The 24,088-nt window shown below is 34.0% G+C and overlaps 1 protein-coding gene across 1 annotated transcript in view; it reads left to right on the top strand.

The window, feature by feature from the left end:
• HFM1 (helicase for meiosis 1) overlaps positions 1 to 24,088 on the top strand; it is a 118,847-nt gene that overhangs the window by 66,858 nt on the left and 27,901 nt on the right. The window contains exons 20-29 of the mRNA XM_049772559.1: positions 1,498 to 1,589; positions 2,119 to 2,225; positions 2,321 to 2,368; positions 8,929 to 9,026; positions 9,106 to 9,237; positions 11,511 to 11,596; positions 11,807 to 11,890; positions 12,045 to 12,202; positions 15,561 to 15,664; positions 16,379 to 16,522. Of these exons, the coding sequence (XP_049628516.1) occupies positions 1,498 to 1,589; positions 2,119 to 2,225; positions 2,321 to 2,368; positions 8,929 to 9,026; positions 9,106 to 9,237; positions 11,511 to 11,596; positions 11,807 to 11,890; positions 12,045 to 12,202; positions 15,561 to 15,664; positions 16,379 to 16,522 (1,053 nt within the window). The remainder of the gene's footprint in view (positions 1 to 1,497; positions 1,590 to 2,118; positions 2,226 to 2,320; positions 2,369 to 8,928; positions 9,027 to 9,105; positions 9,238 to 11,510; positions 11,597 to 11,806; positions 11,891 to 12,044; positions 12,203 to 15,560; positions 15,665 to 16,378; positions 16,523 to 24,088) is intronic.

The following is a 24,088-nucleotide window of genomic DNA, read 5'->3' as shown; positions in this document are numbered from 1 at the left end:
CTTATTGAGCAGTTGTTAATTAAAAAGTGATTTCCTGGGGCCCGGAGAGATAGCACAGCAGCGTTTGCCTTGCAAGCAGCCGATCCAGGACCAAAGGTGGTTGGTTCGAATCCCGGTGTCCCATATGGTCCCCTGTGCCTGCCAGGAGCTATTTCTGAGCAGACAGCCAGGAGTAACCCCTGAGCACAGCCGGGTGTGGCCCAAAAACCAAAAAAACAAACAAAACAAACAAAAAAAAGTGATTTCCTGGATGGTTCCTTAACTCTTTCTCTTCTCTATTTAGATTATAATTGTAGAGGAAGAAAGTTTTTTAATTTTTAGGACTTATGACTAAAAATATATTAGGAAGTGTAACATTGACTTTATTATAGATATGTCTTTTAAGAGAAGACATTTATTTTAGTATAAAGTATAATTTATTATTATATTTATATTATAATATAATATATAATAGATGTTATGTTATATATAAAATATATAATAATATTATATTATGTTTATATTATTATAAATTATTTATTTCTTTGCAATAAATTGCTTAATTTATATATCCTAAGTTTACCTCTGGTTGAATCCTATAAGCAATTTTTAAGAGAATTAACTATGGAACCAAATCAGAGTCAAACCCTGAAATAAACTTCAGGAGCTTAATCAAATTTAGGAAAATCCATGTATATGTAGATAGATAGATAGATAGATAGATAGATAGATAGATAGATAGATAGATAGATAGATAGATAGATAGATAGGTAGGTAGGTAGGTAGGTAGGTAGATAGGTAGATAGATAGATAATTAGATAGATAGATAGACAGACAGACAGACAGACAGATAGACAGACTGCCTTTTGATATATAAAGGAAGCTTTATTGGGAAATATGGAAATGTGGACAGTTAACTATTACTACATTGAAGAATTTAAAATTATAGTTTTGATACTGATATCTCTACTTTGCTATAAAATTTGAACTTAGATGGAGAGATAGCACAGCGGCGTTTGCCTGGCAAGCAGCTGATCTAGGACCAAAGGTGGTTGGTTCGAATCCCGGTGTCCCCTGTGCCTGCCAGGAGCTATTTCTGAGCAGACAGCCAGGAGTAACCCCTGAGCAATGCCGGGTGTGGCCCAAAAACAAAACAAAACAAATTTGAACTTAGAGTTTTGTTTTCAGGTTTTCTTCTACAATTTGTTAAACTAAAATATGTATTATATAATTTTACTTGGCTCATATGCAAAAGGTGAAAGGTAGATTCATGTCTGTGCAATAAAAAGTATTTGCTCTTGTACCATTTTTACTGAAATCTCATGTAGTAACTTATATGTAATTCATATAAAGTAATTATAATGTACATATATTTATAATATACATATTTTATGTATGTATTGTATATATAAATACACATATAAAGATATATTTAGATGTTAAGGAAGTGTTTTTAAACTGATAAAAAAAACAAGTTGTTTCACTGATGGAGTAATTTTTTTTCATATTTTCCCATAGAGGCAGGAAGATTGATGGCTTGGTATTATATTACATTTGAAACGGTAAAGAAATTTTTTACAATCAGTGGAAATGAAACTTTGCCAGATCTGGTAAGTTAATTTTTACTATAAAATAAGTACAATATGAAATACTTTATAATAAAATTGAAGAAACAACTTTTAATGTATTTCATATAATCTAAGAATGAAAATAAAAAGGGAAAACCTAAATAGTACTTTATCTCTTTTTTTGTTTGTTTGTTTTTTGTTTGTTTTAAGCCACACCCACTGACACTCAGGGTCCTGGCTATGCGCTCAGAAATCGCTCCTGACTTGGGGAACCATATGGGACACTGGGGGAATCTAACTGTGGTCCGTCATAAACTAGCATGCTCCAGGCAAACACCTTATCACTTGTGCCACCACTCTAAAATTTAAACATCTTAAAAAAATGTAAAATTGTCTTAAACTGCTAATAGTAGTAAAAACAGCAAAGTTCATTTACCTTTTTATTTTATACCATCAGTTATTTGGCAACTAAGAATATGAAAAATGAATGAATTATGAGAAAATTTGAAATTCTTAAAAGAATGAAAAAAATGATAAACATATTAAATGAGTAAATGCTGAAATTTTATAGGTCACAATGATATCCAGTTGCAAGGAATTTCTAGATATAAAATTAAGAATAAATGAAAAGAAAACATTAAATACTTTGAACAAGGATCCAAATCGGATAACTATCAGGTACCAAAGCTGATAAAATTTTTTAAGTAATTTCAAAAGCTTTTATTTAATTCAAATAATAATAATAAAGTTTTGCCTTGTGTTTTTATTTCTAGATATCCAATGGAAGGAAGAATTAAAACAAGAGAAATGAAAGTGAATTGGTAAATGTAGCTGTTAAATATCTTAATATACTACTTATTTATAGTTATATTTATAATTTTTTAACATTTTACATTTATTATGAAACAGAATATTTTATGTAAAGTGAGTCAATGTAAACGTGAAATTAATTTTCAGGAACTTTTATATGTTAGTTAAAAATTGATGTTTTGTGAAATTTTTGTTTTTGTTTTTGTTTTTTGGGTCACACCTGGCATTGCTCAGGGTTTACTTCGGCTCTCTGCTCAGAAATCGCTCCTGGCAGGCACAGGAACCATATGGGATGTCGGGATTCAGACCACCATCCATCCTTGATTGGCTGCATGCAAGGCAAACTCTACTGCTATGCTATCTCTCCAGCCCCTAATATTTTGTAACTTTTAAAAAAAATTTTTTTTTATTGAAGCTGGGACCGGAGCGATAGCACAGTGGCAGGGCATTCGCTTTGCATGCAGCCAACATGGGACCAGGTTCAATTTCCAGCATCCCATATAGTCACCCGAGCCTGCCAAGAGGGATTTCTGAGAGCAGAGCCAGGAGTGACCCCTGAGCACTGTTGGGTGTGGCTCAAAAAAACAAAAAAAATTTGTTTTTTTTTCTATTGAAGCTAAGTATATAACAGAAAGAAAACATGCTCAATATCAGGTGCTTTCAATTTAGCTTGAACATGAACCAAACAAAAAATAATGGGCAGTATGAGAATATATTTAATAAGTATTAATTGAATGATAATGATATTCTAAGTAAGACATACTGTAAAAGTAAAAGCATGAGTGAAGGGATAAATATATGAAGTAAGATAGATACATTTTTAGCATGGGAAATTTGTAAGGAGAAATAATCATTTAAAGAGGTAGAATAAGGTAATGCAACAATTTGTAGTGATTATTTTACTCAGTTTACAGTAATAAATGCATTGATATTTTTTCCTTTTTACCAAATGTTTGACTGAGTCTTATTTCTTAGTGTTAAATTTTTTATTTAATGTATGCCATATTAGGGAGAATGATTTTCCTTGTACTGTGCTGGGAATTTCTCATTCATTGCCTCGAACATGCAAAACATATACTGTACCATTGAGTCGCATCCCTGGCCTGAAAATGATTATTTTTTTGATGTAGCTCAATCAAACCAGTTAGGTAAATAATTTCTTTTTTCTCCTTAGATAAAGTTCATTCTTCCTTTGTGATACTTCTAGACACCCCATTAAATATTTATTTCCAAAATACCTTGAATCCTAAGAGAGAAACTTTTCACTGTTGTATATAAATCATCAGGCAAATCTATAACTGGAGTAATAGAAGTTATGGTTTCAAAAAAGTTTCTGTTTCAAAATTTTTTTAAAAAAATTATATAAATATAAATATCAAACAGAAATTAGAGATAGTATACACCAATTATCTCATTACAAAATTGTGAGATCGTGCCTGATAAATTGTGATTTGCCTGAAGCTACACACAGATCAGAACTAGAACCTAGATCTCAATTCTTAATTTATTTTCCAGTGTTGTGTTAAGTTAAAACAATAAATTTCCTCAAAAAAAAATCTTCTTGGACAACATCTACTTGAATGGGAGTCGTTGGTGGTGGGAATGTTGCGCTGGTGAAGGGGGTGTTTTGTTTATGACTGAAATCCAACTACAATCATGCTTGTAATTATGGTGCTTAAAAAATTTTTATTTAAAAGAAAAAAAGAAAAATGAATTGTCTTCCAAAAAAAACATTTAAGTGTTTCCATTAGGATTGCCTTAAATTGGATCCTAATTTTTTATAGGGACTGTCAGATTTCGGTTGATACCTTCATAAATTTTATACATATTGAAATTTAGTTTCTCATTATTAGCCACCATTGTGTATTCAATGAAGTATGGCCAAGCCCTGAAAGTGTATGTGCTTATTTCAATAACCCAAAATATGTAAACTTGTAATAGATGATACTAGCTGATAATTACTACTTTCTTTTACATGTCATATCTCTATTGCGTTTCTAAATTTCATATATGTTCTTCTTCAAGTGAATGTTAATCCTCTTAATTATATATATATTTTAATCCTTAAAGGATCTCTCCTTTGACTTAAGAATATTTTTTTAATTGAGGACAATGAGGGGCCTCCCACATAGTGTCTTGGAGCACTAGGTCAGCAATTCATTGCTAAGACCTGAGGTTGTATTATTGTGAGGGCCGTGCAGTGCCAGGGATTAGCTGGGTTAACTCTAGTGAGCTTCTAGGGTCTTGCTTGGTGTTGCTGGGTGGGAAGGAATGTCTTTCATGGTTGCTAGCAATGTTCGGGAGATTATATGGTGCCAGAGATTGAACCTGGTCAGCCACATATAGAGACATGCACCTTAACTCCCCTGTACTATCGCTTTAGATACTAAGAATATTTTTTTTATGTCTTTCTAGATCTTTCATCTTTAGCACTAACTGCTTTCTCTAACTGGTATTTTTCAGTGATTTCATATATGTTTTCAAATCCAGGTTTTTTGTTCTTGTTATAAATGTAAATAAGATGCAGAATCATTTTGAGTTGAGTAAAAATTAAAATTGTACTTATTTTAATTGCTGACAAGTTTAAAAAGTACTATTTTTAGTATTTTACTGTTTTCCAGAGGGTTTTCTTTCTGCCTTTTTTTGGATTTAGCAATTATTTAATGTCGTTTTTTTTTATTTTGCCTTTTCCCTTAAAATTTTATATTGCATGGATAAATTCATAATTTTCTACTAATATCTTTAGGAAGTGAAGATTTTTAAATTTCTCTAAGAAAAAAACGTTATCATATATATGGTCAGGGCTTATTCCAGGCAGAACTTAGGGGACTATATGGGATGCCTAGGACTGACCTGCATTGGCTGTGTACAGGCAAGTGCCCTATTCACTGTTGTTCTGTCCCCCTTTGTTACATCTTTTTACTTTTGCCCTTTCTATTACTGTCTCCTGATTGATATAATTGGAGTTTTAGTTCTAGATTGTTAATATAAAATATTTTATGTATATTAAAAATTACAGATTTACATCTATTTTTTATTGTTTGGTACCTTAAAGTCATCTTTGTAAGCAAACAAATATATTTGACTGAGAGTTGACTAAGTCTTTCATCTTTAGAACTTTTCTTTTTTTTTTAATCTTTAAGAATTTCTTTATTTAAGCACCAAGATTACAGAAATGTTCATAGTTGGGTTTCAGTCATTGAAATATACACCCCCCTTAACCAGTGTAACTTTCCCACCACCAATGTCCCCCATTTTCCTTCTCCCATACCCCTTGCCTGCCTTGAGGACAGATATTTTATTTCTCTATATCATTATCATAGTATTTCTCAGGACAATTAGTGCTCTAAAAGCACTCACTGTTCTTTTTGACAAGCTTCATATCATGGGCTGGTCCTCCTGGCCTTCATTGCTATTGTCTCTAGATATTATTAATATACTGTCTTTAATTTTTCTTATATTTCACAAATGAGTGAAACTTTTCTATCTATCCCTCTCCCTCTGACTCATTTCACTCAGCATAATAGTCTCTATGTCCATCCATGTGTAGGCAAATTTCATGATTTTATTTTTCCTAAAGGCTGCATAGTATTTCATTGCATAAATATACCACAGTTTCTTTAGCTACTCGTCTGTTGTTGGGGACCTGAGTTGTTTCCAGATTCTAGCTATTATATATTGTGTTATAATGAACAAAGGAGTACTAAGGGGATTTTTGTATTGTGTTTTGTGTTCCAAGGATATATCTCTAACAGTGATAATGCTGGATCAAACAGGAGCTCAATTTCCAGTTATCTGAGGAATATCCATATATATATATATATATATATTTTGGTTTTTGGGTCACACCTGGCGGTGCTCAGGGGTTACTCCTGGCTATCTGCTCAGAAATAGCTCCTGGCAGGCACAGGGGACCATATGGGACACCGGGATTCGAACCAACCACCTTTGGTCCTGGATCGGCTGCTTGCAAGGCAAACACCGCTGTGCTATCTCTCCGGGCCCGGAATATCCATATTTTTTTCCAGAAAAAAACTCGATGGCATTCTCACTAGCACATGAATGAGAATTTACCAATGAATTTACTAAGTGAATGAGAGTTCTTTTTCTTCACACCCACACCAGCACTGGTTGTTCTTGTTCTTTGTGATGTGTGCCAGTCTCTGTAGTATGAGATGGTATCTCATTGTTTTGTTTTGAATATCCCTGATGATTAGTGATGTGGAACATTTTTTTTCATGTGCCTTTTGGCCATTTGTATTTCTTCTTTGAGGAAATATCTGTTTATTTATTCTTCCCATGTTTTGATGAGATTAGATGTTTTTCTCTTGTTAAGTTCTATCAGTATATCTTTATAGCTTAGATATTAGACCTTTATCAGATATCTGGGTATTGGATGACTGGTCTCCTCTCATTTTGTGAGTGGCCTTTGTATCCTAGTCACTGTTTCCCTTAAAGTACACAAGTGTCTTTGTTTAATGTAGTCCCGTTTGTTTATTTATGCTTGCACTTGCTTAGACAGTGATATTTCCTCCTTGAAGATGCTTTTAGGCTGTGTCATTGAGTGTTTTGCCTATTTATAGTTTTAGGTCTTATATCAAAGGTCTTTAATCTATTTTGATTTGACCTTTGTGATGGTGTTAGAGAGGTCTGAGTTCACTTTTTTGTGTCACTTGTTGAAGAGGCTTTAATTTCTCCGCTTTGTGTTTCTTGCCCCTTTATCAAAGATTAATTGATTATATGTCTGGAGAACATTCTTTGAATCCTCAGGTCTATTCCATTGATTCCAATCCATGAACATGTCTCTATTTCCTTGTGTCTTCTTTTATTTCTTGATATGATATTTCTTTGATATGATCCCCCAAACTTTCTGGGAGTGATTTCTGAGCACAGAGCCAGGAGTAACTGGTATGGCCCAAAAAACCTAAATAAATAAATAAGCTATATGTGATAGAAAGCAGGAACATAGGGGTCTCTGATCCCTTGGTAGAATCACAATACTAAATCCTGGACTACCTAAAATGGCTCTCTCTTGCAACAGAAAGTAAGTCATGATGATGATGTTTAAGCCTTATAGTCTGATCATGATTAAGTCTATTTCAAGCTAATTTAATTCTTTCAATAATCTTAATTTAGTCATTATGTAACTACCATTCACTTCTACAGTTCTACTCCCATTACTTGAGGAGACAGAGTGCCATCCCACTTAAGCTGTGAAACTTATGTTTCTACAGAGAACAAACTCAGGCTCAGTGTTTTCTGATGGAGATATAGATATCTTTTTTTTCTTTTTCTTTTTCTAAGAATTGTTATTATGACCAATGTGAATTACAGGTATTTCACAGTTAAGTTAAGGTACATAGTAACAGTGAAATAGGGCCATTCCCACCACCGGTATTGTCCTCCCTTCACCCCTAATCCCAGCATGCATCATATACCACCCCATTGCCCCCTGAACTGCTAGTATGATAGATCCCCTCTGTGTATAGTTTGATATAGATTGGATTATCTTGATTCTGTTGTTGACTTTGGGTTTGGTGTTTAGGTATGATCATTTTTTATTTCCACTCGATGTTAGATATTTTAACAAGAATCTGTACCTCTGGAATAAATGTCTGTTCTTTCTCTCATCCATATTTAAACATTTTTTTACTTCAGCAATTTTTTCATTCCAAGATATTTCAAAAGTTTCATTCATATGTTATGTGAAAGAAGGAACCCTGCTCACATTTTTCCTTAGATTTTTTTTTATAATGAAGCCTTGTAGCTTTACAACTATTTTCCTAATAGATTACATAAAATACTTTCAGAGGTAGGTACTATCAATAAAAGAAAATAGTCTATGGTTTCATTTGAAGGCACACATTTTAAAAAGCAAGTTCATTGTTTTATTGTATTTCACATACCTTCTGCTAAAACAAAACCAAGATTATTGAATTATTTTGCCCTTTTATTCTGCACACCTGATGAGTTTTGATCTTGTCATTGTACCTCCTTCCAGAAAGTAATATAAGTCTTTACTTAAATTCATAGTTATTTTCATATCAGCCTGGCTTATTAGGTAAACAATCAAAATAGGTAGCAAGGAACCTATAGTATAGAGGGTATAATAGAGGTGGCTGGTTTGAGCTTGAACCTGCGATCTTTTAACCTATTGTTTTATTACCAATAAAACTCTTTCTCAAAAAGGAAAGAAAAACAGAATAGATGATAGATAGAATAGGTAGATTTTTCTTTAACCCCTTAAATTTTGTAGCCAAACAATTGGTTATTTCTAATAATCAACTAATAAGCTACATAGACACCTTAGCACTATACCACTATGCTTATTACTAAGTGGGTACATAAAATATTTGTTGACTATATAAATTTGTTATTTTTATGTCTTGAAAAGAAAATCAGACATAAGTATATTGGAGGAGAATTTAATCATCTTATATGTGTTGAGATATAATCATGTAGTTTTACAGAAGTCAAGGCAGAGTGGAATTTTTAAATTAGATAATTTAATGATGTTAACTACTGTGAGATAACTTTTAAAGGAAATAATGAAATTTCTTCTTTCTCTCAGTCTTATTCAGGCTCAGCTAGGATGCATTCCTATACAAGACTTCACTTTGACACAGGATACCTCAAAAATTTTCAGAAATGGTTCTCGAATTACAAGATGTATGTTTTAGCATTAATAGATTTTCAGTATTTTTCTAGTAAACTAGTATACTCAATTCATATAGAAAACTTGTTTTAGGGTTGTCAGAATTTATGAGTACTCAAGAGAAGAAGTTTGCCATACTATTGAACAGTTTGATTTTAGCAAAATGTTTCAGATGTAAACTTTGGGAAAACTCTAAGCATGTATCCAAACAGCTGGAAAAAATTGGTAAGTGCAGGAAATATATTCAATGTCTGTCTTTTTGTTTAGATGTTATAAAACTATGATATATATACATTTAACTTAAAAAATAAGGTATGACTAAATAAGGTATGATTATGTCCTTGAAGTTGGGATTTTATTTGCTCTTGTTTAAAGAATTATATTTGCATTTAATTGGAGAAACTAGGAAAAATATGGGTACTTTAATTTAAAATTTTGTTTACAAACCAAGAATGAAATTTCAGTTCTATATTTAATAACAATGTAATGGATGCTCTTTTCCACTTTTTTTTTTTGGTAGCAAAGGATGTTGAGTCTCTTAGCCAGTGTGTTAAGCCAGTGATGTTCAGGGAACTATGTTGTGCCAAGAATGGATTCAAAGCTGCTGAATGCAAATCTAGCCCTTAGAGCAATCTCCCTAACCCTTCTTTCTTCCAATTTATGATTTGTTTCTATCTCAATAACAGGGTACAAAAGATATTCAAAAAATATAACAGGGTATAGAGTTGGCATCTGTTTCTTATTCCTGAATCCTCTCTAAAATTTTATCACCTATTGACTTCATAGCTTCACTTTTTCTCTTTGTTTTCAACAACAGTAGAATATTAATAATGATATTAATAAAAAAGTATGTAGAAAAAGTATTGTACCTGATTATTTCCTATCTGTCTCATATAAACTGAAAAGCCCTAGAAAATGCCACTTTTAAAGACTGGTATAAACTAAAGTACTCCTAAGTTTTCTAGTTTGGTGCCTTTGGCTTTTTGAGATTTGTTCTTTCTTTTTCTTGATGGGGTGGATGTAGGGAGGAGAGGAGCCATACTTGGCTGTGCTCAGGACTTACTCCTGGCTCTATGTTCCATATGGCATGGCAGGGATCAAGCCTGGGTCAGCTGCATACAAAGTAGAAGACTTACCAGTATGTTATTGTTTATTGTAACTGTTGCAGTACTATATATATCTTGGATATTAAGTCTTTTAATGAATTATATGTAAATATTTTTCTTAGTAAATAGGGTAATTTATTTTAGGTGTAATTTTTTTCTTTGGGGTTTTATGTAATCCTGTTTATTTTCTTTTTTTTGCTAAATTTTTTAATTGCCAATGGGATCATTTCAGAAGACTCGAGATTAAACTTGGATAGTTCTGCCTGTGTTTTTGTCAATGTATTTTGTAGAAATGGATTTGATTTCAAAGTGTTTAATCTGTTTCTTTCATAAGAATAAATAAGAAGTCCTTAAGAAAAGTTAGTTAAAGCTATGAAATAAATATGTAGGAGTACCAGACCTATACAAATAAAATGTGTGTCTTAGTAAGCAGCTAAATAAGTCTTACTTAGATAAGGAAGTAATATTTGGAATCTTACATTTCCAATAATTTCTATTTTGAGATTTGGGTAAATTCTTTCATAAGAGTATAATAAATACAAATTTAGTTTCTTAAAATACAAGTAAACAAAATATAAAGTGGAAGTAAATTGATATATTGCAAGAACAAAATTAAAGCATTTCTGACCAGAAAAGTCAGCAAGAAGAGAATGGTATGAAATCAAATGAGATAGGTAGCCTTTGGTCAAATTTTATAGTTAAGGGAGTTTGGGCACAAACTCACAAAAAGGAAATTCTCACTTTTTCTAAATGCTTCTGAATTACATTGGCAGTTTTAGACAGGAGAGTGAAATTTAGGTACTAACTCATAGAGATAACTTTCTAAAAGAATTCAGTGAAACTTGGCTACATTAAGTAATATTCCCATCCTAAATAAGGTCATTTTTAAATCAAATTAATAATAGATGTCTCTTGCCTATTACTCATACATGAGCTAACTGACATGTGGACAAAACAGTTCCTTTATTTTAAAATAGAATAAGTTCATTTCTTATTTTGGTTTGAAAAATAAACTAATTAAGTAAACTAATTAAATGGTGCCATAGCCCAAATAGTCTACCTGAAAGCTTTAGAAAAAAACTTAAAAATAATTTATTTGGGGGCTGGAGAGATAGGACGGCGGCATTTGCCTTTCAAGAAGCTGACCCAGGGCCTAAGGAAGGAGGTTGGTTCGAATCCCAGCATCCCATATGGTGTCCCAGCCTACCAGGGGCTATTTCTGAGCAGATAGCCAGGAGTAACCCCTGAGCACTGCCAGGTGTGGCCCAAAAAAAACAACAAAAAAATGTATTTGTCTAGACTTTAGTATTTTTACTGACATAATTGTTAAATATTTAAGTATGTATTTAGTTTTAAATGGATTATTAAAAATCTATTTAATTAATTTTTCAGGTATATCATTATCAAATGCAATGGTTAATGCAGGTTTGACTTCCTTTAAAAAAATAGAAGAAACAGATGCAAGAGAACTTGAGCTGGTATTAATATTCATTTGCTTCTAATGTTACCTGAATTCTACTTAATTCAAAAATATACTTTTTTATTTATGCTAAAACTAATTTTCCTTTTTATTGTCATATTTCAGTTAATCAAGATTTTGGTTTAAAACCTAAAATTACTGATTTTAAATATTTTACAAAGATAATTTTAGTATTGTAATAAGAAAATAATGATACAAATGTTTTTAGATTTTAAATAGACACCCACCTTTTGGAACACAGATAAAAGAAACTGTGATGTACCTTCCAAAATATGAACTTGAAATTAAACAGGTAATTTAAAAAAAATTAGATAATGTTTTTAGAGATTTTCATTCATACTAGGTACTTTCAATGTCTTTTTAAAATAAAATTATACATGACTAACTTGGAACTGAATCTGAAATATAAGGTTATTTGTAACATTTTATTAATTTTGTTTTTACAGATTACAAGATATAATGATAGCACAGCAGAAATATTAGTGACCGTTATATTAAAAAATTTTGAACAGCTACAAACTAGAAGAACAGCACCAGATTCTCACTATATTACCTTAATCATAGGTGATGCAGATAATGAACTGGTTTTTAAGCACAAAATTATGTAAGTATTAAATTTGTGTAATTTTATTTTTAGGCATATAAGATAATAAAATTATATATAAAATGGTAATAAGGCATGGTGTAATTAATTAAATTATAATTTCTGAATATAGGGGTAGTTTTTGTATCAAATATTCACCTTGAATTTATTTATTTATTTTTGTTTTTCTTTTGTTTTTGTTTTTTTGTTTTCGGGCCACAACCGTTTGATGCTCAGGGGTTACTCCTGGCTCAGTGCTCAGAAATTGTCCCTAGCTTGGGGGGACCATATAGGACGCCACGGAATCAAACCGCGGTCTCGATCTTTCCTTGGCTAGCGTTTGCAAGGCAGACACCTTACCTCTAGTGCCACCTCACCGGCCCCACCTTGAATTCATTTTATGAGATTATTTAGTACTCAAAAGTACAAAGTATAATATTGTGATCTGAAAAAAAATGTAGCAATAGTATTCTATTGCTGAAATTTCTTTTGTTTTGTTTTGTTTTGTTTTTTTGGTTTTTCAGGCCACACCCGTTTGATGCTCAGGGGTTACTCCTGGCTAAGCGCTCAGAAATGGGACGCTGGGGAATTGAACCGCGGTCCTTCCTTGGCTAGCGCTTGCAAGGCAGACACCTTACCTCTAGCGCCACCTCGCCGGCCCCCTATTGCTGAAATTTCTAATTTTGTTGTTTTTATCCATTCATTCATGATCTTGAATACAGTGCAGTCTTCCTTCTAGTGACTTTAAAATAAAATTCCTATTATGAATTTAAATCTAAAAATCCTCTATTAACACATTTTAAGGATCATAGCTGTTATATTGAATGTATAGAGGCAAGTACCTTTTTTTGTTTTGGGGGCCACACCTATTGATACTCAGAGCCTAATCCTGACTTAGCTCAGGGTTTTTAATCTGGCAAGGCTCAGAGGACCATATAGGGTATTGAGGATTGAGCCTGGATCAGCCACGTAGAAAGCAAGCTCCCTACCTGCTATACTATCTCTCCAACTTAAAGGTTCCTTCCTTCCTTCCTTCCTTCCTTCCTTCCTTCCTTCCTTCCTTCCTTCCTTCCTTCCTTCCTTCTTTCCTTCCTTCCTTCCTTCCTTCCCTCCCCACCTTCCCTCCTTCCCTCCTTCCCTCCTTCCTTCCCTCCTTCCTTCCTTCCCTCCCCACCTTCCCTCCTTCCCTCCTTCCTTCCCTCCTTCCCTCTTTCCTTCCTTCCTTCCTTCCTTCCTTCCTTCCTTCCTTCCTTCCTTCCTTCCTTCCTTCCTTCCTTCCTTCCGTCCTTTCTCTCCCTTCCTTCCTTCCTTCCTTCTTTCTCTCCCTTCCTTCCTTCCTCCTTCCTTCCTTCCTTCCTTCCTTCCTTCCTTCCTTCCTTCCTTCCTTCCTTCCTTCCTTCCTTCCTTCCTTCCTTCCTTCCTTCCTTCCTTCCTTCCTTCCTTCCTTCCTTCCTTCCTTCCTTCCTTCTTTTCTTCCTTTTGGTTTTTGGGTCACACTCGGCAGCGCTCAGGGATTAATTCTGGCTCTACACTCAGAAATCGCTCCTGGCAGGCTCAGGGGACCATATGGGACGCCCGGATTCAAACCACCATCCTTCTGCATGCAAGGCAAACACTCTACCTCTATGGTATCTCACTGGCCCCCTTCCTTCTTCCTTCCTCTCTCCCTCCTCCTATTTTTCCCTCCTTCCCTTCTTCCTTTCTTCCTTCCCTCTCTCTTCCTCCTTTCCCTCACTCCTTTCCCTCCCTTCCTCCTTCCTTCCTTTCATTCTCTCCTTCCTTCCCTCCTTCCTTCCTTCCCTTTCTCCCTTATTCCTTTCCCTCTCTCCTTCCTACCCCTTCCTCCTTCCTTCCATCCCTCCCTCCTTTCTCACCCTCCTTCCCCCCTTCGTCCTTCCTCCCTCCTTCCCTCTTTTCTTCTCTCCCTTTCTCCTTTCTTCCCTCCCTCCATTTCCCTCTCTCTCCCTCCTCCCTTCCTTCCTTTCTCCCTCCCTCCCTCCTTTCTCCCTCCTTCCCTCCCTCCATCTTCCCTTCCTCCTCCTTTCTTCTTTACTTCCTTTCTTCCTTTTTTTCTTCCTTCCTTTCTTCTTTCCTTCCTTGATAATCAGGAGTTACTCCTAGCTCTGTGCTCAGAAATTATTCCTAGCAGGCTCAGGGAATCATATGGGCTTCTGGGAATCAAATCTGAGTCAGCCACATGCAAGACCACTGTGCTATTGTCCTCATGTACCTTCCTATAAACCCTCTTCTTCAGCACACCATGTAATTTTTTACTTCAGTCTATTTTCTCCCAAGATGTTATAAGCAAACTCTAATGATATCAGTTATAATTTCAGCTTATATACTTGAGCACTTGAGATTCTAAATTGTTTAATTTTATATGAGACATACTATCTTCATTTTGTAAAGGAAGACATTAAGATGCAGAGTTGAATCAGTTTGTCCATAGATATAAAACTAGTTCATAGCGAAGAGTAGATTTAAATCCCTCCCCACCTTCCCTCCTTCCCTGTAATACACAGTTTCTCACTCCTGAGCTAATCATACTGCCATACCTGAAAGTCCAGGAATGGCAGTGACTCTGAAATGAAAATCTCCTAAATGCTGCCAAAGTACAGAGGATTTCTTCTCCGTTTGTATTACACAAATTCCTAAAGGGTCTACCATTACTAATAGGATATCCCTTACTCTGGTAATCCTTTTGCAACAAGCTATGAGATGTTTAATAGTAAATGATTGTATAAATCTTTAATCTCTATGACAGCTATGTCTTATTTTGATTGTGACTACAAGACTAGATTAATTCAGTCACAAAACTGGTTACTGGTTTATAAAATTTTAGTTATGAACTACAATTTAAAAGACACTATTAAAATTCTCATAAACACATGTTATTTACAGGTAGCCAGTTTAAAATGTTAGGGCCTGTGTGGTGGCACAGGGCGTAAGGCATTGATTGGCCTTGTGCATGCTAGCTTAGGACGGAGCATGGTTTGATTCCTCGGTGTCCCATATGGTCCCCCAAGCCAGGGACAATTTCTGAGCGCATAACCAGGAGTAATCCCTGAGCGTCACCTGGTGTGGCCCAAAAACAAACAAAAAAATCTGCAAAATATTAGTGATTTACTGGCAAGCTTGTGGATTATTGCATTCTAGGATAGCCTGAAATGAAACCTGGAATTGGTTGTGTCCTATCATTAGAAAAACTATAGTTGTAGTAGTTTCTTTGACATTCTTTTTTCAAAATTTGGAGAAAGTTGTTTTCATAATTCAGTTTACTACCAGAGAGAACTTTGGATTAGATAATGTTTAAAAAGTATTATGTTATTTCATTTAATGTTTAGGTTACTATCTAAATGATGTGGTCTGTTATTTTTAGGGATTCTGTTTTGCTGAAAAGTGGCAACTGGACTAAAAGAATTAATGTGAGGAAAGCTCATGTATCAGAAGACCTAAGCATAAATTTAATTAGTTCTGAATATGGTAAGTTCATTGAATTAATGAAAATATGAATGTAAAGAATATAATAGCATTAAATACCACTTTTATACTGAAACAGAACATAAGATAAACAATGATTATAAAATATAATTAATATGGCTAACTTTAAAGGAAGTTTTCTATATTTAGACATGAAAATGGTAGCATGGTTCTGAATAATAAAATAAAATTCTACTAAATTATAGATGTTTTGAGTTGGAGTGATATCACAATGGGTAGGTCAGCCTTGCATATGGCTGACCAAGGTTTGATCCCTGGCAGCCCATATGGTCCTCTGAGCCTGCCAGGAGTACTTTCTGAGCTTATAGCCACAAGTAAGTAAGCTTACTTATGTAAGTAAGTTTATAAGCCACAAACTTATAGCCCTGAGCACTGCCAGGTGTGGCCCCCAAACAAAATTATAGATGCTTTATTTTTCAAGGTAGTTGTATATTAATTATCATAGGAAAATTATACTTGTCTTGCATGCAGCCAACCTAGATTTGATCCCCAGTGCCTCACTTTGCCTCATAAACCCACCCTCATTCCTAATCCCTGAGTGCATAGCCAAGAATATGCCCTGAACATCATCAGGTGTGGCCCAAAAACAAACAAAAAAGTATATAAGATATATGTATATATAACATAAACTAAAAATAATGTGACGTATAGACTTAAATGATTATAGAATGACATATAAACATTCTTGTTTTTCAGTTGGACTTGATATTCAGAAGAAATTTACAGTCCTTTACTTAGGACCTAAGAGGTTTGAAAATCAAATAATTATACAGAAGAAATTGGAAACAGAAGTGTCTCATTCTAGCCAGTTAGAGTCTAATATAGTGGGATCTAATAAAGGTAAATACTATATTTATTCAGATTTTTCATTAAAGCAAAGATGTCTGGGAAAAATAATCAGTGTTACATATTACTTTGAGTGAAGTAGTAGATACTCTGGAATTAGATGTTTAATTTTAATAATCACATTCATAATACATAATAAGGAGGCTAGAGAGATATGTACAAGAAGTAAGATGCTTGCTTTCACAAGCCTGACCCCAATTTGAATCCCAATACCACAGTTGACACTTCAAGCACTGTCAGCATTGATCACTGAGTATATAGCCATGAATAAGCCCTGAATACCACCAGAATGGCCCCAAAACATCATCATCATCATCATCATCAAAATATAAGAATTCTCTTATATAATATTTGTCAGTTGGGCTACAAATGATTTTACTATTCTTTTTGTTTGTTTTTGTGTTTTTGTTTTTTGGGCCACATCCTTCAATACTCAAGGGTTACTCCTCGCTCTGCACTCAGGAATCATACCTGCCAGGGACCATGTGGGATGCCAAGGATCTGTGTAGGCCACATAGACATCAAATGCCCTACCCATTACATGATCTCTCCAACCTAATTTTACTAGCATTTTACTATATATTTTCTCTTTTTCATATCCACTCCATTGTTGTGACCATTTTGTGGGGGGTCACATGCGCTATTAAAAATAAATATATTTTTGAGATGGTAAACAGGTGATAGTAAACTTCAATATTTTTAGTATAGAATTTTCTAACATACAAAATTAACTCATATTCATTATCTACATTATAAATAATGTCTTACTTTTAATAATGTAACCTTAAGTTTTTACTTTATGTGTTTTGAATATAATCAAATATATAACTAAGCATTATCTTAGTATATATTTGTAAATGATAAGAATTTAGGAAAAAGGATAACTATGTTACTCTTACTCAAAGATCATAGAAACTGATATTCAATGTCTAGTCCATGTTTAAAGTATTATCTCATAAATGTAAATATATTTTCTTTATACCACATAAATATTTAAATTGGCTCTTAAAATTTTAATATATTCATATAATGAATTTTATGCAAAATTAATTAAAAATTTATTAAAGACTTAGTATCCATAAAATATATTTAAGAAATCATAAAAATACATTTTATGATATTGAAGATTTCAATGATATCTTTAGGCATGACTAGTAAAGAAGTAAAAACAAAATATGTGCAACCATAAAACATCTACATAGTGAAGCTATTATTAAACAAAAAGATATTCTAAGGGCTGGAGCAATAGCACAGTGGTAGAATGTTTGCCTTTCATGCTGCTGACCCAGGATGGACCTGGGTTCCATCCCTAGTACCCCATATGGTGTCTCAAATCGAGCAATTTCTGAGCGCATAGCCAGGAGTAACTCCTGAGCATCACCAGGTATGGCCCTAAAACAAAAGAAAACAAAAGAAGATATCCTAGAGAATAGAAGAATATATTCTAACCATAGGACCTGAGCATAGTATAGTGAGTAGATCACTTGCTTTGCATGTGGCCAATCTGAGTTTGATCTGCAGCACCCCATATGAGCTCCTGACCTGCTAGGAATGATCCTTTAGCACAGAACCAGGATTAAGCCCTGAATATCACAGATGTAACTCAAAAAAATAATAAAAAATATTTTCACTTCATTGTCAGACAAAGATACATAAAGTACTTTTAAATCTCAATAATTAAAATAAAATTCACTTTTAACAAATGGAGGAAAATACTTTAGCAGATATGTCTCAAAGAAATACCAATGGCCAACAGGCATTTGAAAAATAGTATTTACCACTTATTATCAAGGAATTTCAAATCAAAATGACAACAGATACTACCTCACACCTGTGAGAATGGCCGACATAAGAAATTACTAGAAAATGGTAAGTACTAATCCATGAACAGGGTATGTGTTTCCATTTCCGCGTGTCCTCTCCTATTTCTTGGAGCAGTGTTTTATAGTTTTCTTTGTATAGGTCCTTCACATCTTTAGTCATGTTGACTCCAAGATATTTGAGTTTGTGTGGCACTAATGTGAATGGGGTTGTTCTCTTAATGTCAATTTCTTCCCTATCATTATTGGTGTATAAAAAGGCCATTGATTTTTGTGTGTTAATTTTGTAGCCTGCCACATTGCTATATGAATCTATTATTTCTAGAAGCTTTTTGGTAGAGTCTTTAGGGTTTTCTAAGTAGATTATCATGTCATCTGCAAACAGTGAGAGCTTGACTTCTTTTCCTATCTGGATTCCCTTGATACCTTTTCTTGCTTAATCACTATAGCAAGTACTTCCAGTACTATGTTGAATAGGAGAGGTGAGAGAGGACAGCTTTGTCTTGTACCAGAATTTAGAGGAAAGGCTTTTAGTTTTTCTCCATTGAGGATAATATTTGCCACTGGCTTGTGGTAGATGGCCTTAACTTTGTTGAGAAAGGTTCCTTTCATTCCCATCTTGCATTGGCAGGATCAATATCATTAAAATGGCAATACTCCCAAAAGCATTATACAGATTTAACGTGATTCCTCTAGATACCCATGACATTCTTTAAAGATGTGGATCAAACACTTCTGAAATTCATTTGGAGCAATAAACACCCTCGAATAGCTAACACACTCCTTGGGAAAAGGAATATAGGAGGCATTGCTTTCTCCAATTTTAAGCTGTGTTGCAAAGCAATAGTTATCAAAACAGCATGGTATTAGAATAAAGACAGACCCTCAGATCAGTAGAATAGACTTGAGTACTCAGAGAATGTTCCCCAGATATACAACCATCTAGTTTTTGATAAAGGAGCAAAAAAATCCTAAATGGAGCATAGAAAGCCTCTTCAACAAGTGGAGTTGACACACTGGTTAACCACTTGCAAAAAAAGCAAACTCAGAACGCCAGCTAACACCATGTATGAAGGTCAAATCCAAATGGATTATAGACCTTGATATCAGATCTAAAACTATAAGGTATATAGAACAACATGTAGGTAAAACACTGCATGACATTGAGACTAAAGGCATCTTTAAGATGGAAACAGCACTCTCCAAACAAGTAGAAGCAGAAATAAACAAATGGGACTATATTAAGCTGAGAAGCTTCTCTACCTCAAAGGAGATAGTGCCCAGAATAAAAAAGCCACCCACTGAGTGGGAGAAATTATTCATCCAATACTCATCAGATAAAGGACTAATATCCAAAATATGCAAGATACTGACAGAACTTTACAAGAAAAACATCCATCAAAAAATGGGGAGAAGAAATGAACAGACACTTTGTAAAAGAAGAAATGCAAATGGCCAAAAGGCATATGAAAAGATACTCCACATCACTAATCGTCAGGGAGATGCAAATCAAAACAACTATGAGGTACCATCTCACACCACTGAGATTGGCACAACATCACGAAGAAGGAAAACAAGCAGTGCTGGCAGGGATGTGGAGAGAAAGAAACTCCCTTTCACTGCTGGTGGAAAAGCCGTCTAGTACAATCTTTATGGAAAGCAATATGGAGATTCCTCCAAAACCTGGAAATTGAGCTCCCATACGATCCAGCTATACCACTCCTAGAGATATGCCCAAGAAAACACAAAAATAAAATACAAAATTCCCTTCCTCACACCTATATTCATTGCAGCACTATTTACAATAGCCAGACTCTGGAAACAACCAAGATGCCCTTCAACAGATGATTGGCTAAAGAAACTGTGGTACATATACACAATGGAATATTATGCAGCCATCAGAAGAGATGAAGTCATGAAATTTTCCTATACATGGATGTACATGGAATCTATTATGCTAAGTGAAATAAGTCAGAGGAGGAGAGAATAGTCTCACTCATCTATGGGTTTTAAGAAAAATGAAAGACATTTTTGCAATAATTCTCAGAAACAAATAGATGAGGGCTGGAAGGTGCAGCTCATGACATGAAGCTCCCCACAAAGAGTGATGAGTGCTGTTAGAGAAATAACTACATTGAGAATTATCCTAACAATGTGAATGAATGAGAGAAGTAGAAAGCCTGTCTCTAGTACAGGCGGGGTTGGGTGGAGAGGAGGGAGATTTGGGACATTGGTGGTGGGAATGTTGCACTGGTGAATGGGGGATGTTCTTTACATGACTGAAATCAACTACAATCATATTTACAATCATGGTGTTTAAAGGTTAAAAAAAAAGGAAAAAAGAAATGGTAAGTGCAATGGAGAAGCAAAGATGTGGAGAAAAATAAATCCTTATATTGTTTTTTTGGGGATGGAAATTGTTTTAGCCTCTATGGAAAAGTGTTTAGAACTCACAAAATATTAAAAATGGATATTATATGATCCATTAAGCCCACTCCTTTTTATCTATCAAAGAACAATAATAACCCCAAAATACTATCTCATACCTTTGTTCATTATAACACTATTTGTGTTTGCCAAGATCTGAAAGCAAACCTAGTGCCTAGTGAGAGTGAATAAGAAGTGTTTTATATGTATGTATATATAAATATACATACACATATATAAAATATATATATTGGACCACCATTCAGTTACAAAAAGAAATGAAATTTTGCCTTTTACTACACTGTGGAAGGAACGGGGGAGTGATTTTATTTTTATTATTTTGGGGCCATACTCAGAAATGCTCAGAGGTTACTTTTGGCTCTACATTCAAGAATTACTTCTGGCAGTTCTTGGAAGACCATATGAAATGCCAAGTATCAAACCCGGTCAGCCACATACAAGGCAAGTGCCTTACCCACTGTATTATCTCTATGACCCAAGAAGTAGTGATTTGAAATGCAAAGACATAATGGATTATCTCTCTCGAATATGGTATATGAAAAAGCATGGGAACAGACTCTTAGACTCTAAATATACAAATTAAATTATTAACAAGGAGCAAAAGGAGACTGAAAAGGTCCTGTGGAGTGTTGAAGAAGGCATTTTGATTATGGGCATACTATGAAACTTTTTATCCCTAGAAAATAAACATTTATAAGCCAATAAAAATATATCATAAATAGGCACAGATATTCAATATTATCTTCAAGGATGCAATGATGAAGCTTATAGGTGATTTGACAGTAATGATAAAAACCATAAGATAATGGAATATTATCTTTAAAAGACTGCCATCCTAACTTTCTATTCCAATGAAAAATAACTTTTTAATGAAAATTAGGTAGAAACATGAGATAAAGGTAATTTAAGAACTTCATTACTGGGGCCGGCGAGGTGGCGCTAAAGGTAAGGTGTCTGCCTTACAAGCGCTAGCCAAGGAAGGATCGCGGTTCGATCCCCCAGTGTCCCATATGGTCCCCCCAAGCCAGGGGCAATTTCTGAGCCCTTAGCTAGGAGTAACCCCTGAGCATTAAATGGGTGTGGCCCAAAAAACCAAAAAAAAAAAAAAAAAAAAAAAAGAACTTCATTACTTCATTACTATTTAGGAAGAAAAGCATAAAAATCTTTAAAAGGAACTTGATGTAAAAGGAGGATATTAAAGTGCAAAAGAAGAAAATATGAGAACTTGTTGAAATATACATAATGTAATTATCCTAAATATTAATTAATGTTTTGAATGCACCCACTGTAAGGTATGAAGTGTGGGGCCAGAGAGATGACTGAAAAGATCTGTAACATATACTTTGCATATTGGAACATCAAGTTCAATTCCTGTCATATATGATCCCCAAAATCACTGGGATTTACTCCTGAGGTCTGTGATAATAAAAAAATTTTCAGCTACCACCAGAATTATTAAGAAGTCAATTTAATAAGGCATAAGTAGACTATCAAAAAACAAAATCCATGATTTTATAAATAATCTAGTAAATATTGTATGTAACTTTTCAAATTACTGCCTTGTTCGAAACAAGGTTAGTATTTTCTCCAAGACCCTTATTTTCTCAAAGAACAATCTCTGTTCTTTATTTATTAGTAAGACACATTCAGACAATTCTCAGATTATAGGGAGCAAGTGGGAATAAGAAATCAATAATGTTTATTTTTGAAGTACAATTTCTAAAAATATATAGTAAAAAAGAACTAAGGAAATATTTATATACTGATATGATAAGCATGTGTATCATTTTTATTCACGACAAGATCTGACACTCTATCTTGAGATTTAAAGCACTCCCCAGAATATCTAAGATTGGTATCCCGATCTATCTACACTTCTGGAAACATGTATGGTCATTGTGCACCACCATGTGGTAATGTTTAGAAAAACTTCTATTAGAAATTTTGTATTAAGGGACAAAGCAAAACAACGTGCAACCTGTTCCTTCTAATCTTATCCACAGAAAACACATTCCTTTCCTTTATAAAGTAAGTGAATTATGTGGGACTACTAAGGCAGTCAATATAACTAGGGAAGCGGAGTAGTTAAGAGGTCAGGCTCTAGAATTAAATTTACTGAATCTGAACCTCAAAGTTACATTTTTTTTAGCTGCATGGTTTTGAACATGTTACTTATCCTTACTGGCTTACCAGTAGGTGGCCACAAGTAAATAGATGTTTGAGGAAAATCTGGAGCTATGAAATAAAGCCCGTTATAAATATAGAGAAAATTAATTTAAAGCAGCTGGATAGTTTATGAATATAATAAAACATTTTAAAATAATTAGCAATCTCAGAGAAATTAAATATTAAGTTTCAACCATTAAGGAGAATCAGATTGCATTTACAAAAAGAACTAGAGAATAGAAAGCACAGGAAAATAAAAACTATGAAATAGCTGGAGGGTAAGAAGGTAAAGTCAGTATAATCTAAATGAAAGCAAAAGAACTGGAAATAAAAAAAGAGACAAAGAAGATAGTCTATTGGTCTGATCCCTGATAGTGCTCCAAAATTACAAAGAGCCATTAATAAGAAAATTTTCTAGACTTAAAATGAACATAAATCTACACATAGAAAAGACTTAGTGCTATTTAGGGTGTATGAAAGAAAGTCTAGTGTTATTTAGGGTGTATGAAAGAAAGTCTACAAAATAGCAAAATTTTAGAATATCATGGATTATGAAAAATAATAAATGCTTCCAAGAAACAAAATTCAAACTTATATTAGTCTTTTTTATAAAAAAAAATAGCAACAGTGTATGCTACATGACAATGAACTTGAAAATCCTGGCAAAAGTTATTTCAGATGTTGTTCCAAACCTACTCAAGCTGTTTATTACATATTAATATAAAGTAGTGTATTCAAGGTTATAGGAAAGTTTTTTGTTTTTGCATTTTGGGCCACACCCTGTGATGCTCAGGGATTACTCCTGACTAGCACTCAGAAATCGCTCCTGACTCAGGGGACCATATGAAACACCGAGGATTGAACCCAGGTCTGTTCTGCATCAGCCATGTGCAAGGCAAACGTCCTACTGCTGTACTATTGCACTGGCCCCATCAAGGTTATAGGAACTTTTAACTTTTTTCTTGGACAGATAATTAAGGATGTGCACAATAAAACAACAGTAAACTGAAAAAAATTAATGAATGCACCAGTAAAGAAGCCTATTCTAGAAGCCAATGAAAGGTTCTAGAATAACAACAAAAGATCAGGTCTTTATTGCATACGGGGAGGAATTAAGAAAAGAAGT

The sequence above is a fragment of the Suncus etruscus genome, chromosome 4 (assembly GCF_024139225.1).
Source record: "Suncus etruscus isolate mSunEtr1 chromosome 4, mSunEtr1.pri.cur, whole genome shotgun sequence".
Classification (NCBI taxonomy): domain Eukaryota; kingdom Metazoa; phylum Chordata; class Mammalia; order Eulipotyphla; family Soricidae; genus Suncus; species Suncus etruscus.
Note: the sequence above shows the minus strand (reverse complement) of the source record. Positions and strands in the feature narration are given on the sequence as shown.